The 13,952-nt window shown below is 38.4% G+C and overlaps 1 protein-coding gene across 4 annotated transcripts in view; it reads left to right on the plus strand.

Moving 5' to 3' along the window:
• pcdh9 (protocadherin 9) overlaps window positions 1-13,952 on the plus strand; it is a 158,840-nt gene that overhangs the window by 117,902 nt on the left and 26,986 nt on the right. For 2 of the 4 annotated variants that reach the window (XM_077564271.1, XM_077564272.1), the window contains one exon: window positions 3,454-3,655. In XM_077564271.1, coding sequence (XP_077420397.1) covers window positions 3,454-3,655 — 202 coding nt within the window. The remainder of the gene's footprint in view (window positions 1-3,453; window positions 3,656-13,952) is intronic. The other 2 variants (XM_077564273.1, XM_077564274.1) reach the window with 1 other exon arrangement.

The raw sequence follows: 13,952 nt of genomic DNA on the forward strand, positions 1-13,952 counted from the left end.
TCTCCCGGAGACTGATCTCCCTTAGTGGTGTGATTGTGAGAAGAGACTCGTGGGATGTGTTCTCTCGCTGCAGGTGTCAGACTGCTGCTAGATAAGATTATTTGTGGGGGTGAGGAGGTTGCATCTTTCCAAGTGTGCAATTGTGTGCGTCTGTGCATTTCCATTCTGCTCAGTGTGTGCACGAGCTACTCATTTTTTGGATTGCGGTGTTATATAGTGTTCTCTATAGAAACACAATACCACACAGATGTTGTTTTTAACTTAAACACTGCACTCCATGCGGTCAGACTGAGGATCAGAAAGATGGAAAAGGAAAGTGTAGAAAGAAGCATTGTTACTCGTTTACTGTCACATTACTTGGGTCTTTATTTTGAGGATACTGACAAAGGTTTTTTCTTACTTCTTAGGTACATTTAAAACGAATGGAAGGATGAAAAAGCCTGTAATGCATTGCATTTTTAACACAGACTGCAGCTCTGAAAGTCAATACTCCATTTCAGTTTAAAGGGCTACTTGTTAGTTGTTGAATTTAATATGAAAAGCCAAGCTCTGAATCAATGAACCCAATGCAGTTTAAATTCATTTGGAATGCAACCATCTACTTTTATAGGCCTACTCAAGATTTAGAGCTACAACTGTCTGTAGCTAAGACCCTTTTGCTGTTTTGAGGATTTGTTGACTTGGACGACATTTGGATGACTTGTGCAAAACTGGCCTTTGATCTTGCCTGCTAAATTTTGTACCATTTGCATTGCAAACAACATGCAAGGACAAATGCTATTCCTCATCATTTACAAGCTTGCTTAACATGTAACCTTGCAGTAATAACTAGCTTCTATTTGTTTTTGTGTGTGTTTGTGTTTGTGCGAGTGTGTTTGGGCAGGGAAATTATTTCCATAAACAAGCAGATGATAAGGGTTAGCAGGCGTGATAAACCATAATATCTTGTAAACTGGCAGTGGGGACAGTTAAAGCTCGTCTTATGCTAATATTATTACAACCGGCAAGTGAGAACGCGGAAATATCTTCAAACATGCATTTGGCCACGTTCCACAGATGGAATCAATTCACACATTTGCAAGTCTCAAGTATGTGTCTCAAGTCATAACATTTAAGTCTGAAGCAAGTTCCTAGTTATTTTGACTTGGGCAAGTCAAGTCCTGAGTCAAGTCACCTTATTACCAGCGGTATGTAGTCTTCATAAAGAGAGAAGACAAATACAATATGGTGAAATAATGACATTACTGGCAATATAACCTTTGTGCCTAATGTTCTCCAACTCAACATCATGTCATATAATCATCGTGTAGATTACCTGACAGTCAATCAAACCTTGCTTTACACTGGAAACATTTTTCTTTTTTTTTTTCTTCCAAACAAACTGACAGAAAGTCTACTGCCTGCTTGCGGAATATCAAAATAAGTCATTTCCTTTGTACAAGCTTTTGCATTCGAAGCTATGATCCTGTATTCATTCAATATATGTGTAATGCATTTGAAAGGGTCCACAAAGCCAAGTGCTCATAATGACTCCACTATGGCTGTGTACCCATAAATACATCCATCCATTATTTATATCCATCACTATAGAACCATCCAATATTTTAATATGAAAGAAACATTGCTCTATTTGCAAGACCCCCCTTCACACAGACACCCTTTTCCTCATTATTATTTCTGTTATTAGACACATTTTTTGCTGAACTTAATGCTGCATGTTCTTGGGGCAATTTTAAATATATAATGAGGTCATTTGCATTAGACTGCAGATTGGGTGACCTTTGCTTTTGCCAATAATTACTGTAAAACCCGTGCCTGTCTGTCATCAACAATGATGTGGCACGAGCACCTCTGTGTGCCCACGAAAGGTTAGCTGGAGGCTTGTGTCTGGACTTATGAAAAAAAACGGAGGAAAATGTCATTAGAGCTGGGGGGGGGGGGAGAAAGACCATCGAAATTAGTAGCTGAAAATTCAATCAAGTCGGATTTAAAGATTTTGTGTGTGTGCGTGTTCGTGTGCGCGTATGTGTGATCGCATGTGTCTGTCCGCATACCAATAATCGGCAAATTACAAGTCATACTTAAAGAACAAAATTCCTTAGCTTCATATGTGTCATATATTTTTGTTAACTCCACTTGAATAAAAAAAAAAAAAACGGATAACAGAAACTAAACAGCTCATTTTGTGATTGTGCATTCCCACATATGCTATACTGATTTTTTTAATTTTTTATTATTCTCCTCACTTTTTTGTCCTCTTTCACTTCCCACATAATATATCTGATTTACACCCTTCCAATGTCAACATGCTTCAAAAATTCATGCTCCATAAGCTATAATTTTTCTCAACCCACACACTTACTATTTCCCACAATTTAATATTTTTCAAAATGTCCCATTCGTTTTCAATGGGACAGATGTTCAACTTTCTAAGTCAGCATTCCACTCTGGTGAATACCACTCATCATCATTCCCAGGTGTTTGATACTGCTACTGGGAACAGTTGGTGAGTGCATTGTCCAGTTACCATTGGGCCGGGGGTGTGAAGCCCAACTCCGACTGTACATTGCAAATGTGTCCATGTACACAAGACACTAAATGATTTGCATGTATAAATATCATATCATGAAATTAATTATTTAATCACTTAAATGTGGATTATTAAACCGATAAAATCCACATTAATCTTCAAAGACAGCTTTCAGTATTATTACATATTGTTCAATACAATTACGCAGTGTTTCAAAGTTTTGACACCGATAGCACAGTGGTTAGACCAGTTGCCTAGCATGTGGGAGATCAGCGTTCGCAACCCCTTACAGATTTCAGCCCAAGTTCAATTTCATGTAATAATAATTCCAATTAGTTAACATACGTTATATTCAAGGCCATTTTTTCACTATCATTCCAGATTTTAATATAATAAACACATCATTTAACATGCATTCAAATATTAGCATTCAGCTTTCAGCATTCGCACACAATTTCTCCAGAAATTGGATGTCTAGTTATATGTTAATATTATGCCACTAACATCTCAGTGTTATGTTAAATTTATTACATATTACTAAAGAGATTGCAAACTATCCACCTGTTTTCTTTTCTTCTTTTTTTTCTAGCGTTGTGTAATTTGCTTGCCGTTATGGGTTGTCACTGTGCAGTGAAACGTGACTGTTTAGCATATGTTAAGCCCCTCACGCCAGTAGCACCAGGCCCAAGTCTAAAACGCTCTCTAAATCTGAAACGGCATCTTTAACAATTTTTAATTATCAACACTTAATTTTTCTTCTTCCTGTATTCTAATGTACTGTACAACCAAATCCAAGATAGCGTATCACAAACTACAGAGTGGAGCAGCATGCAGTAATATAAATTAATTTTATGCTAACTTTCCAAAAAGGCGCGATGCAGAGCATTAACATGCGAGGCTCTGTTCTGTGCTCTTGGTTCTAGTCGCAGCGACGCGTCACGTTTCACCTGCCGGACGGCTCCCAGGAGAGCTGCAGTGACAGCGGTCTGGGGGAGCACGAGCCTGTAGGCAGTGGCTCCCTCCTCACACAACCTCTCCCTCTGGTACAGGCGCAAGACGACTTCTACGAGCAGGCCTCCCCCGACAAGAGAACCGAAGCAGATGGCAACTCCGATCCCAACTCTGGTGAGTTTTATCATTTGTGTCTAAACAGACAAACAAAAATGCTTTAAAAGGGCTTTAAGAATACAAGATGTGGTTGCGAATACAAGGTATCAAATATCATTTAATTTGGAGTCATCTGGCTGCTCAAGTGGGTTTCTAGTGTATACATGAGCAGGTCATTCATTTTTCAGTTAATCATCCAGACATGTTGGTGCTTCCCAAGAGCAAACCTGGGCCTCCCGAAGGCTCTTCACCTATTTGTGAAACTCATTGGATTTATTTAGAGATGATTTCCCAGTTGGAAGTCTTGGTGCTCAGAAGATGTTAACTTCCCACTATTTCTGGTGGGGATGTACATCTCCGACCCACTTTTCTCATTTTATCATTAAGTGGCAAGGCGTGCACAGAGATCAAGCGCATCGCCCCAAGGTCGGTGCCAGGTTGTGTTGCGAGGGCGGAGGAGCCAGCGCCACATAAATACGAGTAGCGTGTGTAAACTGTGGCTGCTTTCTGACAGACTTGGAGCAGATTCATTTGCAGTTGACAGATACCATGTTGGCCTAATTGAATTGAATTGAGTGTTTTTGAATAGTATATGATGACGTCAAATTAAGAAGGTACTGTATGATCTATATAAGGTATGGCATGTACAACATTTTTAGATGAGCAAGATAAATAGTATGCCGTTAACAATTAAGTCATTCCACTCGTGTTTATGACGTATTTTCATGACATATTTCTAAGGTTATAGTAGTCAACGAAAACGAATGAAGTAACTAAAATTAAAGTTGAAAATAAAAACATAATATATATATATATAACTTAAATGAATATTAAAACTATTAAACTAAAACAAAGCCTTTTTTTAAAAATTTTTTTTAACTAATACAGATCTAGCAAACTTGCTCCAAAAAGTAATTAAAACTAACTGATAAAAAAAAAAAAAAGTCAAAATGAGATAAATAAATAAAAAAGCAAACCCTGAGTTGGTGAACGTCACATCTGACTGCTGAGGCACACACCACTTTTCTTGTTGACATGGCAACTTTTGGTCGAGTCAAGCTTGCAAATGTTCTATTTGTCTATATTCACTTTTATTTGTTATCATTCCTCTGCTATTTTAACACGAAGTTTGTTAACATTGCTAGCTTGCTATCATGCTGACTTGGTGTCGTGTACGTTGATCCTTGTCCCATCACCATGTTAGTAACAGCTTCCTCTGTGTGACTGTTTAGTGTGAAACCGATATAATGAATGCCAGCAAGTGTGCGTCAGTCTGTTAGTGAGCCTCACACCCAAAGCTTTAAGTATGCATTTGTCATTCTGTTAGAAGTCTGGGATTTTAGCCGTGCGCTTAGCACACTCTACTTGCAACTGGTGAGAACGGTGGTGTTGCATGTTTGAGCCCAGTTTGACTAGACCGCGTAAAACACTACCATTACACACGCACGCACACACACATGTCATTAACTTGTTAGCATAAACAATGTTTAAGTCCTGCAATTGCTATAATTTGTGTACATACTCATGAGTACGTTCAAACGCACTTGTAGGCTAATTGCTACAAACAGCATATTTTCCCATAATACCACATTTGTGAAAAAACATTTGGCTCACATTATACTAATACGTACTTGTAAATACGTTCAAAAGTACTGGCCAGTCAAAAATGTTTACTCCACATTGGCAGTTCCATGCTTCCGTACAATGCAATGCATTTAAATACTAAATAAAATGGTTCCTCTCAAATCTAAATAAAGGACACAACGAAACAGAATGGATCCAACTGAAGTAGCAGTGAGTTAAGGCAAAGCACATTTTTTTCAAACTTGAACCCTCAGGAGGCAATGAACTAACAGAAACTATGTAGAGTCCCTCCCGCTACAAGGACGGCAACAGCATCATAAGAACAAGTGGGACACTTGAAGGAGCTGTCGAAGGAGCCAACACAGACTGAACTGAGCCAAGAAACAAAATAAACACAGGTTAATTATTCAGACAAGACAGAGCTGGTTGAACACAAGTGCAGGTAAAAAGCTGAACAACCGACAAAATGGCCCGCCATTGTGATGCTCTAAAGCTAATTAATGTCTTAGTTAACAGAATCAAGGGGGTAAAACTTTTTTTTTTTTTCCAGCAACAGACCCAAACAAGAAATGTCGTTCCTCGTCGCATCCCAAATGGCAACGATATATCATGCAGTGCCATAATATCGATGTAGACATATAAACAAATGATAAAAGCACAACAGACGTGAATTTATTACAACAAACATTAATCAAATAGTCCGTTGCCAAGAAAATGTGTGCATGCTTGATGATCAATAAAACAGCTTAAAGCATTTTTACTCAGTCCATCGTTAGATCTGAAAAGTCTGCCTGAGTTTAATGATGCTGGGATGCGAGCCAAACAAATGAGTGAATGTGGAATTTTACAGGGTTAACTGGCCACCTTACCATATTTGCTATTTGCGAGGTACTACCAACATTTCTACATTCGGTATTTGTTTTATATTTTCTTTATTAAGAGATAAACATATCAATTTCCCACAAACAGGGTCCACAAAATACAATTTCCGTACTGTAAGGCACTGATTTGAATATATTTGAATACTATCACCTAGGCGTACAATTGTGCTTGAAAGTTTACATACCCGATGGCTATGGAAACTTAAGAGAGCACACTGTATGGTGAGAAAATATTTATATTTTATTTTTGAGATTGAAGATGACATGAGTAGAGATGTGCATGTTAATTTTGGTGACGCTTCATAGCAATTTTATGCAACTAAGCGACATTTAGCTTTTGTACATTTACAGTTGTGTTCATAAGTTTACATACTGCAAGAGTGTGTAAACATTCAAGCACAACTGTATATCTGTAAAGTTGTGGGAAAAAAACAGAGGAAACTTTTTTTTAAATAAATACAGTAACATGGAAAATGTATAAATGTAAAAGTATATGTTAGCATGTTTGTATTTGATACGCCACAGTAGCCTATAGCCTTCATGGTCTTTCAACAAATACAAATTCATGGTATTTTATGTTCTGAGAAAAACTCAGCATCCACTCATCTATAATTAATCATATTTACAGTGAACCCAGAGATGAGTCAGCATGCTGCATCTCTACACTTTAGTTAAGACACAACGGGGAGGAATATGAGTTGTGCTACTTTCTTGCACACATGGGCTTACTTTTACTTTTACTTCTGCCCTTATGTGCTCTATTGTGTTGTAATTAGTATTATCTCCATCAAGTTAAAACCAATAACATCCGTACGCACACCATGGTATGAAAATACAGATGACTGATATAGTTGAATCCGTGGCCGTATGCCTGGGAAGCAGATATTGTTGTCCTAAGTGGAGGTGATGTTGAGAAACACAATACATATATATAAAATCCCAAACAAAGTTTATTTAACAATTGTCTGGCATGAAATATTATAACCGTAAGTTACTCTTGGGAAAGAAGCGTGGTTGACTATACTCAAGTGGCCTCTATTGATGTACTCCCAGTTCTTACACTAATTATTAAATTTTCCATATTATTGAAGTTGCAGTAAACTGTGAAGAAGTGAAACCACTTGAGGATGAGTGAAACTAATATTTCACCACAAAACAGTTGTATGATGTATGCACAGAGACAACAAGCTGACGGAAACAGTGCAGAGGGAGAGTGAATAAGTGGTCAAGTTGGCTGTTAAAATAGCATATTGCTACTCCGGCTTGTGAATCTGTCAAGGTGCTTGTTAGAAAAGGGACACATTTGTTGAAAATGCAACCACTATGGCCATTACTGACATTAATATTTCAGATACTATCGCTCAAAGTCATGTATCATCAAACTGTACATACTACAGTAGGTAGCACCTGATAGGTCTTTAAGGCAGCATAGACTGGTAGTCTAGAGTGAAAATAAACTAAATTTGGTTTAGGGTTAGCAGAAATTCAGCATTTCACAATTCAGTTATCACATCATTATACCAAGTATATCATTTTGATGATAATAATGATAATAATAATAATAAATAGAAATAATTCATCATTGCACAATGTTCAAAATGAATCAGTTTGTACTTTTAGTCCTTCTCATGTGGCCAAATTATTTCTGTATTGCATACAGCATACAAATGTTACCTGGACGTCACATACAAACCTCAAATGAAGATTATTTTATTTATTTTTTATCCAGGGGATATGTTTTTTTTTATTATGTACATGCAAATCCCCCAAAAATGTGAGAACATACAACTGCTTTTTTCTCTTTTGTTTTGTTTTTGTATAACTGTCCAAGGAATAGGATGTATGACATTTTAACTCTTTCACTGCCAGACGTTTTCAAAAACGGGATGTCGCCAGTGCCAGCCGATTTAAGCATTTTGACTGATCTTTCAAGGTCCACAGAAAATGTTGTGTTTGGACTATGGAAACACACATACTACCAAATGAAAGATTGAACTCTCATCTTTCATCATTTCATTCAGTAATCAACAATAGAAAATGGTTAGTTTCACCGAAATGCTCTGTTTTGAAACAAAAAGCGGAGAAAAAGAGCTTTTTGTGAAACGATGTTATTTCATGCACTCTAGTTAATTGTACACTTCTTTTTGTCCATGAATGATGCCACAAACACCTAAATAGTGCTTTACTTCTGTAATACACCACCACCAACAATGAAAAAGTGTTTTTAGATTGCAAACAACGTTTATTTCCATTCAACAGTGTAACAATTTGACAAAACAATTCCGCAAACTATTTACAAATGTGTGCAACTGTGGTACTATTTACAATTATGTGGATGTTTCAAATACAGTTTTTCTTTTTGTAACACTGCTCTGCGTGCAAGGAGACGGAGCAGGATTTGCACAACAGATACGTTTCACTTCGATTGTCCGTTTCGCGTGCAGACGTTACTTTCTTGACGACTTTTTTTTCCGGGGAATATTAAGTAGCAGACTGTACCCACTACTCCGATGAATATGCATTGGACTCGGGGTACTCTTCGTCGTCCGATTGAAGCGGGTGAATCGGGTGTGCTCCGCGTTTTCCGGTGTTAGCATCGCTAGCCCGTGAACCTTTATGACGTCGTCATAGCCGCCGCGTCTGCGCTTCCAACTTCGGCGTCAACCTCGGAGTCACCATCATCATCATCGATGATGATCATCGACGTCATCAATGTGCTCTTTAGCGTTGGTCGATGCCTTTCGTCTTTGAAAAAAATTCCCAAGTGTGAGCTGCTTGCAACCGGTCGCCATTGTTCGCTTCTTCAGCCATCTAGCTCCGCCTCACGTCTTCTACTGCCGCGTCAATGCTTCCAACCTCCGAGTCACCATCATCATCATCGATGATGATCATCGTCGTCATCAATGTGCTCTTTAGCGTTGGTCGATGCTTTTCGTCTTTGAAAAAAACTGCTCGAGCGTTAGCTGCTTGCAACCGGTCGCCATGTTCTCTTCCCTTCCCCAGCCATTGTCCCTTCTAGCTCCGCCTCACGTCTTCTACTGACGCCTACCCAATCTTGTCAAAAGAGAGTCATTGCTGCCATTTAGGGGCCAAAAATAGTCATTAGGCTAACTAGATCTGCTTGAAACTTTCACCACAGCTGGCCAAGACTTTCCTCCACCCGTTTCAAAAAAAATAAAAATTGGATGACGTCTTTTAACGTCATTGGCGGCCCTCCGTAGGTTTTTACTTGACGTCTTTTAACGTCCATGGCAGTGAAAGAGTTAATAAAGTTTTGGTGGCTGTGGGGGGGTGTGGCTCGGGTAGTGTTGTGTTATAAATTGTTCAAATAAACTACTCTTGAATGAATTTACTGAACCACCCTCCACTTGGAAGTGGCTTTAAATGCACTTCAATGTAAATATGTTGTCTTGGGAACACTTTTCAATAATTGTTGGTTCAGTAAATGGAATCATGGTGATTTTGGATACTGGTTGAGACAGGAGTGTAGACATGTCTGAAATACTGAACTCTTTCCCAGCAACCATGTTGTCATTGTAGTTCACACATCTTTTGACACTTTTGAATGAACAAAAACAGGCTGTCAGTTTGGCAGCCCTATGACCCCCTGCAGAAAAATTGTACATGGGGCGCTACTGATCCTTTTTGTATGATTGATTTTTTTTCTGTAATGGAAAACAATTCAAGAATATGAGTTCTTTTTTTTTTAAGCAAACATTTTAGTGTGTTTTTTTCTTGCTTGTATAATACCGTCTGTCCTATTTTCCTGTCAGATTTTCCTTCAAAGTCCAGACTTCCTACAAACTGCAGTGTGTGTTAAAAGGATGGGGGCAGGACCATGGACAGTTTAGCTCAGGCCCTTGACCAGGCCTGTGGATGGGTGGCATGGATTCATATATCAGGAAGCAGTGTTAATCTCTCCTCGGTATTGGAAAACCAGGCCTCTGTAAATATGTTGCCATAAGATACAATGGGGTTTAAAGGATTTCTGTCTCCAAAGAGAAATTAGACAGGTGCTTGTGAAGTGAACTAAATGGAAATGCTTGCTGGAGCATACAGGGGGAAGCAGGGTGCTTGCTGTCAACCAGTAAACATCGTCTCAAACTCGCCTCGGTCATTATCGCCGCAGTCAGTGCCAACAGCTTGGGTGTGCAGACGGGGGCCTGATGAAGAGCATCCTTTAAGATGATTAGTCACAGTAAGGAGAAGAACGTTCTGGGGAATGTGGAATTACAGTCGACTCCTTGGTCCCTGATAAAGTGGCAAAACATAGCAATCAGCAAATACTAAACAGACATTTAATAACTTGCAATTAGCCATTGTAGATGGTTGACTCCAAATGAAGTCAATCCATTTGAATTGATGTAAAGACTGATTGATAGTACCTTGGTTATAAAGTGTTACAAATGGAGCAATTGTAACCAAGTCTGAGACAAGACCAACACACTCAAAAGGTGGTCGCTAGAACAAGTCCGGCATTGAGTGCCCCAACAGTATTTTTTTGTTTGTTATCACAATTATTTGTTAATTTATGTTTCAAGAAGTAAATAAATCCAACGTGTGTACATGGCAAGACAACATCTTTACATGGGTCACAAAAGTTTAACACACATGTCAATGTTTTTTTTCTTCCATAGAACATATTGTGCTTCCTATATTATCCTTAACGACGATGAACTTATCTCAGAGTAGCAGACACTGTGGTAGAAATTAATCCTCTGCTATTCGTTTGCACAAGACCGACCATTTCAAAAGTGGAGATCAAGAAAACGCAAAGAAGATGAGCTGAATTTACGCTTCCCTGATGTTAATTTGCTGTTATTTTTGTTGCAACACTCGTCCCTTTTGAAGAATCATATAAATGTTAAACATAACATTTGAATACATCTTTAGTCTGAAGAGTGAAGTTGATTGCATTAAAACAGCTAAATGCGAAGTCTGCTCAAAACAAAAATTGTGCTTCCTGATTACTTGTGAGACTATTATTTGCTAAAAATAAATTTTTGGACTTTGTTTGCTATTTTTCTGCTATAAAATCACCACAACAATACGATTAACTATTAATGCTTTGCATTCACGTTGCTAGAACTCATTGGATTGCCATTAAAATTCATTTATTCTGATTGATGAATAATTCTATACACACACACACACACACACACACACACACGCATGCACGCACACGCGCACATAGACACACACACGCACATACATACATAAATAATATGTTCACAGAAACAATTTCAAATGTTGACGCAGGAAACTGCACGCAAAAATATTGGACAAACTTTTGGGTAAATGGGAACTGTTTTCTTTGAGAGAATGTGGGTAAAATTAATTCATTTAAAATATTAACTTTAATGTGGATAACTTATTTTAAAACAATATTGGTGATAGAATACGATAAGGTGGGCGTGTATACAACTTACAATCGCTTAGGACATGTCTCCAACAGGGTGCACTCAACAGACTTCAGATGGGCACCACTAATAAGAGGTGAGAAAGATAATATCACATGGAAAATAGATGACAGGATGACAGCTGAATTCAAGGTGAGCCGACAGGGCATGAAGTAATCACTCAGTGAGTAAAATGCATACTGATCTTGTAAGTGATAGAAGGGAAAAGGTCACTCATATAGTAGAGCACATTTGAGAGGAGAAAAGGTTGTAAATGCTGAAAGCTTTCAGAGACAACAGTAACAACGTGAATATCAACAATGACGTTTGTCACACACTGATATAGCGCCACTTTTTATTTTAAACACTGTAAACAGTGCTGTGGCCTCTGGTTAATTATCACTTAACCTGCCTTGGCGCTGAGATCAAACGCAATGCTGACAGGCATGCTTTGATTACAGGCTTATGTGGAGAAATATAACGTATGCAGAAATTTGAACAAAATTACGGCTCACTGTTTTTTTTCTCGTCACCTCATCCCGGCAGAACTTTGTTGTCATGGTGCCCAAGAACTATTTCAGGGTTGGTCAGCAATTGTGTCATGGTTAATTGTGTGAAGGCTGAGTCCTTCACACATATTTTATTCTAAACTTTCAACTTTCTTTTTATTATTGCATACATTTTTTGACGTGTTACTCCTTCCACATTTTTCAACCGATTCACACCCTTACAACTTCAACATATTCCAAAAATTCACACCTTAAGGGATATTGTTTTTCTCATTCCACAAATTCATGGTTTTCCCACAATTCCCCATTTTTCAACTCAAAATTCACCATTCATTCTCAATGGCAGATTGAACATTACACATTTACGTCATTCGATCCCATTTGAAATGCAAATCATTCTTTCTCTGTGTTCTGCAGTTTGCCAGTGAATGGTGAGTGATCCCGGAGGTTAAAGTACATTATTTTAAAATAAAAAGGAAACATTTTCAGTAGGTTGATGATGCTATATTAGCCTGCCGCATATAGTCCTGGTATACTCCAATATGTTTTTGTGCCTTGCAAAACATACGGTGTAGGTAAAGTGCTATATAAAATGCATCTCATTTACGATTATGATCCATTTGGATTGTTCATTTTTCGACTATGTCGTGAATTTCGGCAAAAGTACAAATAGTAACCCATTCATATTGATTTGGGATTCGGTGGTTAAATGTTAAACAAACAGCAGTCACAGATTTGGGGAATGAGTCAAGGCCCTAGTGAGGAGGATTTACAATCAGCTGCTTGAGGCATTCTGTGAAGTACCAACATGTCTTCCGCGTGCTGACGTTGTGTAAGGAATATAAAGACACAAAAGGAAAATAGTTCATGGAACAATGCAGCAAGAATATTGTGCACCGAGTAGAGAATCTGTTGCCAAGGACACACAATGCTTCACGTGTCTAATATGTGCTGCAGTAGGTCAGCCATAGGAGGAATTCTAATACATATTGTGCGAATTGTCTTGACAGATCTATTCTAGTTCTTGCACTAGCCCACCTCGAGAAAAGTAACACACATCTCTCTTCTTGGGGAATAAGTACAGGCTTTAAGGCAAATCTGTAACTTCACTTTCAAACTACAGGTCCATCAAAAACACCCACATATGTCATGTGGGTCCATGCCTTTGACTGTACAGTAGGACAAGTGCAGTTCCTTGTCATTACAGATAGACAAATAAATGAAGCACTTTCTGACCTTTGCTGTGGAAAAATCCATTTGCTGGTCACATGCCGAACATTGAAATGTCTTTCATTTTCAAATGGATTCCATTGAACAGGCACTTGATGGACAGTTTTCTGACTCAGCTGGTGTCATCGTGGTCACACGAATGCCTCAAGCAACTTGTAGATGAGCTGCAACAGTCTCCTACGCAGGTCCCCCTCCACGTTCGATACACAAGTCAATTATTTTCTTTTGCCTCATGTAAAGTCTCTGGGCTCTGTTTTCGTCGAACGGCGCACCTGCGCCCGGCGTAAAAATTGCCGCATCTTGACTTTGAGGCTGGCGCAAGTCTAATTTACCATAAGTGAGAATTGAACTGCACAAGTGTTACTATATAATAAATCTGCTCATGAAAATAACCTCACCTTTTATACTATAACAATAATGATAATATATAACGATGTGATAAATTACATTTGTTGCGTTTTTGTCATGTATATTGAGGTGCTTTCTTTTTCTTGGTGTGTACATGGGGGAATAATGTGTGCTTTCAGTGATTCAGTGTGCCTGCTACTGTGTCCTGCTTGATCCCAAAAATCATGAGCTAATCCCTGAAAATACCATCCAGAGCTTGACAAGTCACTCGTTGCTTACTGGTGTGGAATTTGCCACTAGGTGAGAGAGATTGCCTTTAATCTTCTCCCATTACAACCTCCAATTTTGCATGGTAGACAGTATT

This window comes from Vanacampus margaritifer, chromosome 4, assembly GCF_051991255.1.
Source record: "Vanacampus margaritifer isolate UIUO_Vmar chromosome 4, RoL_Vmar_1.0, whole genome shotgun sequence".
NCBI classification, from domain to species: Eukaryota; Metazoa; Chordata; class Actinopteri; order Syngnathiformes; family Syngnathidae; genus Vanacampus; species Vanacampus margaritifer.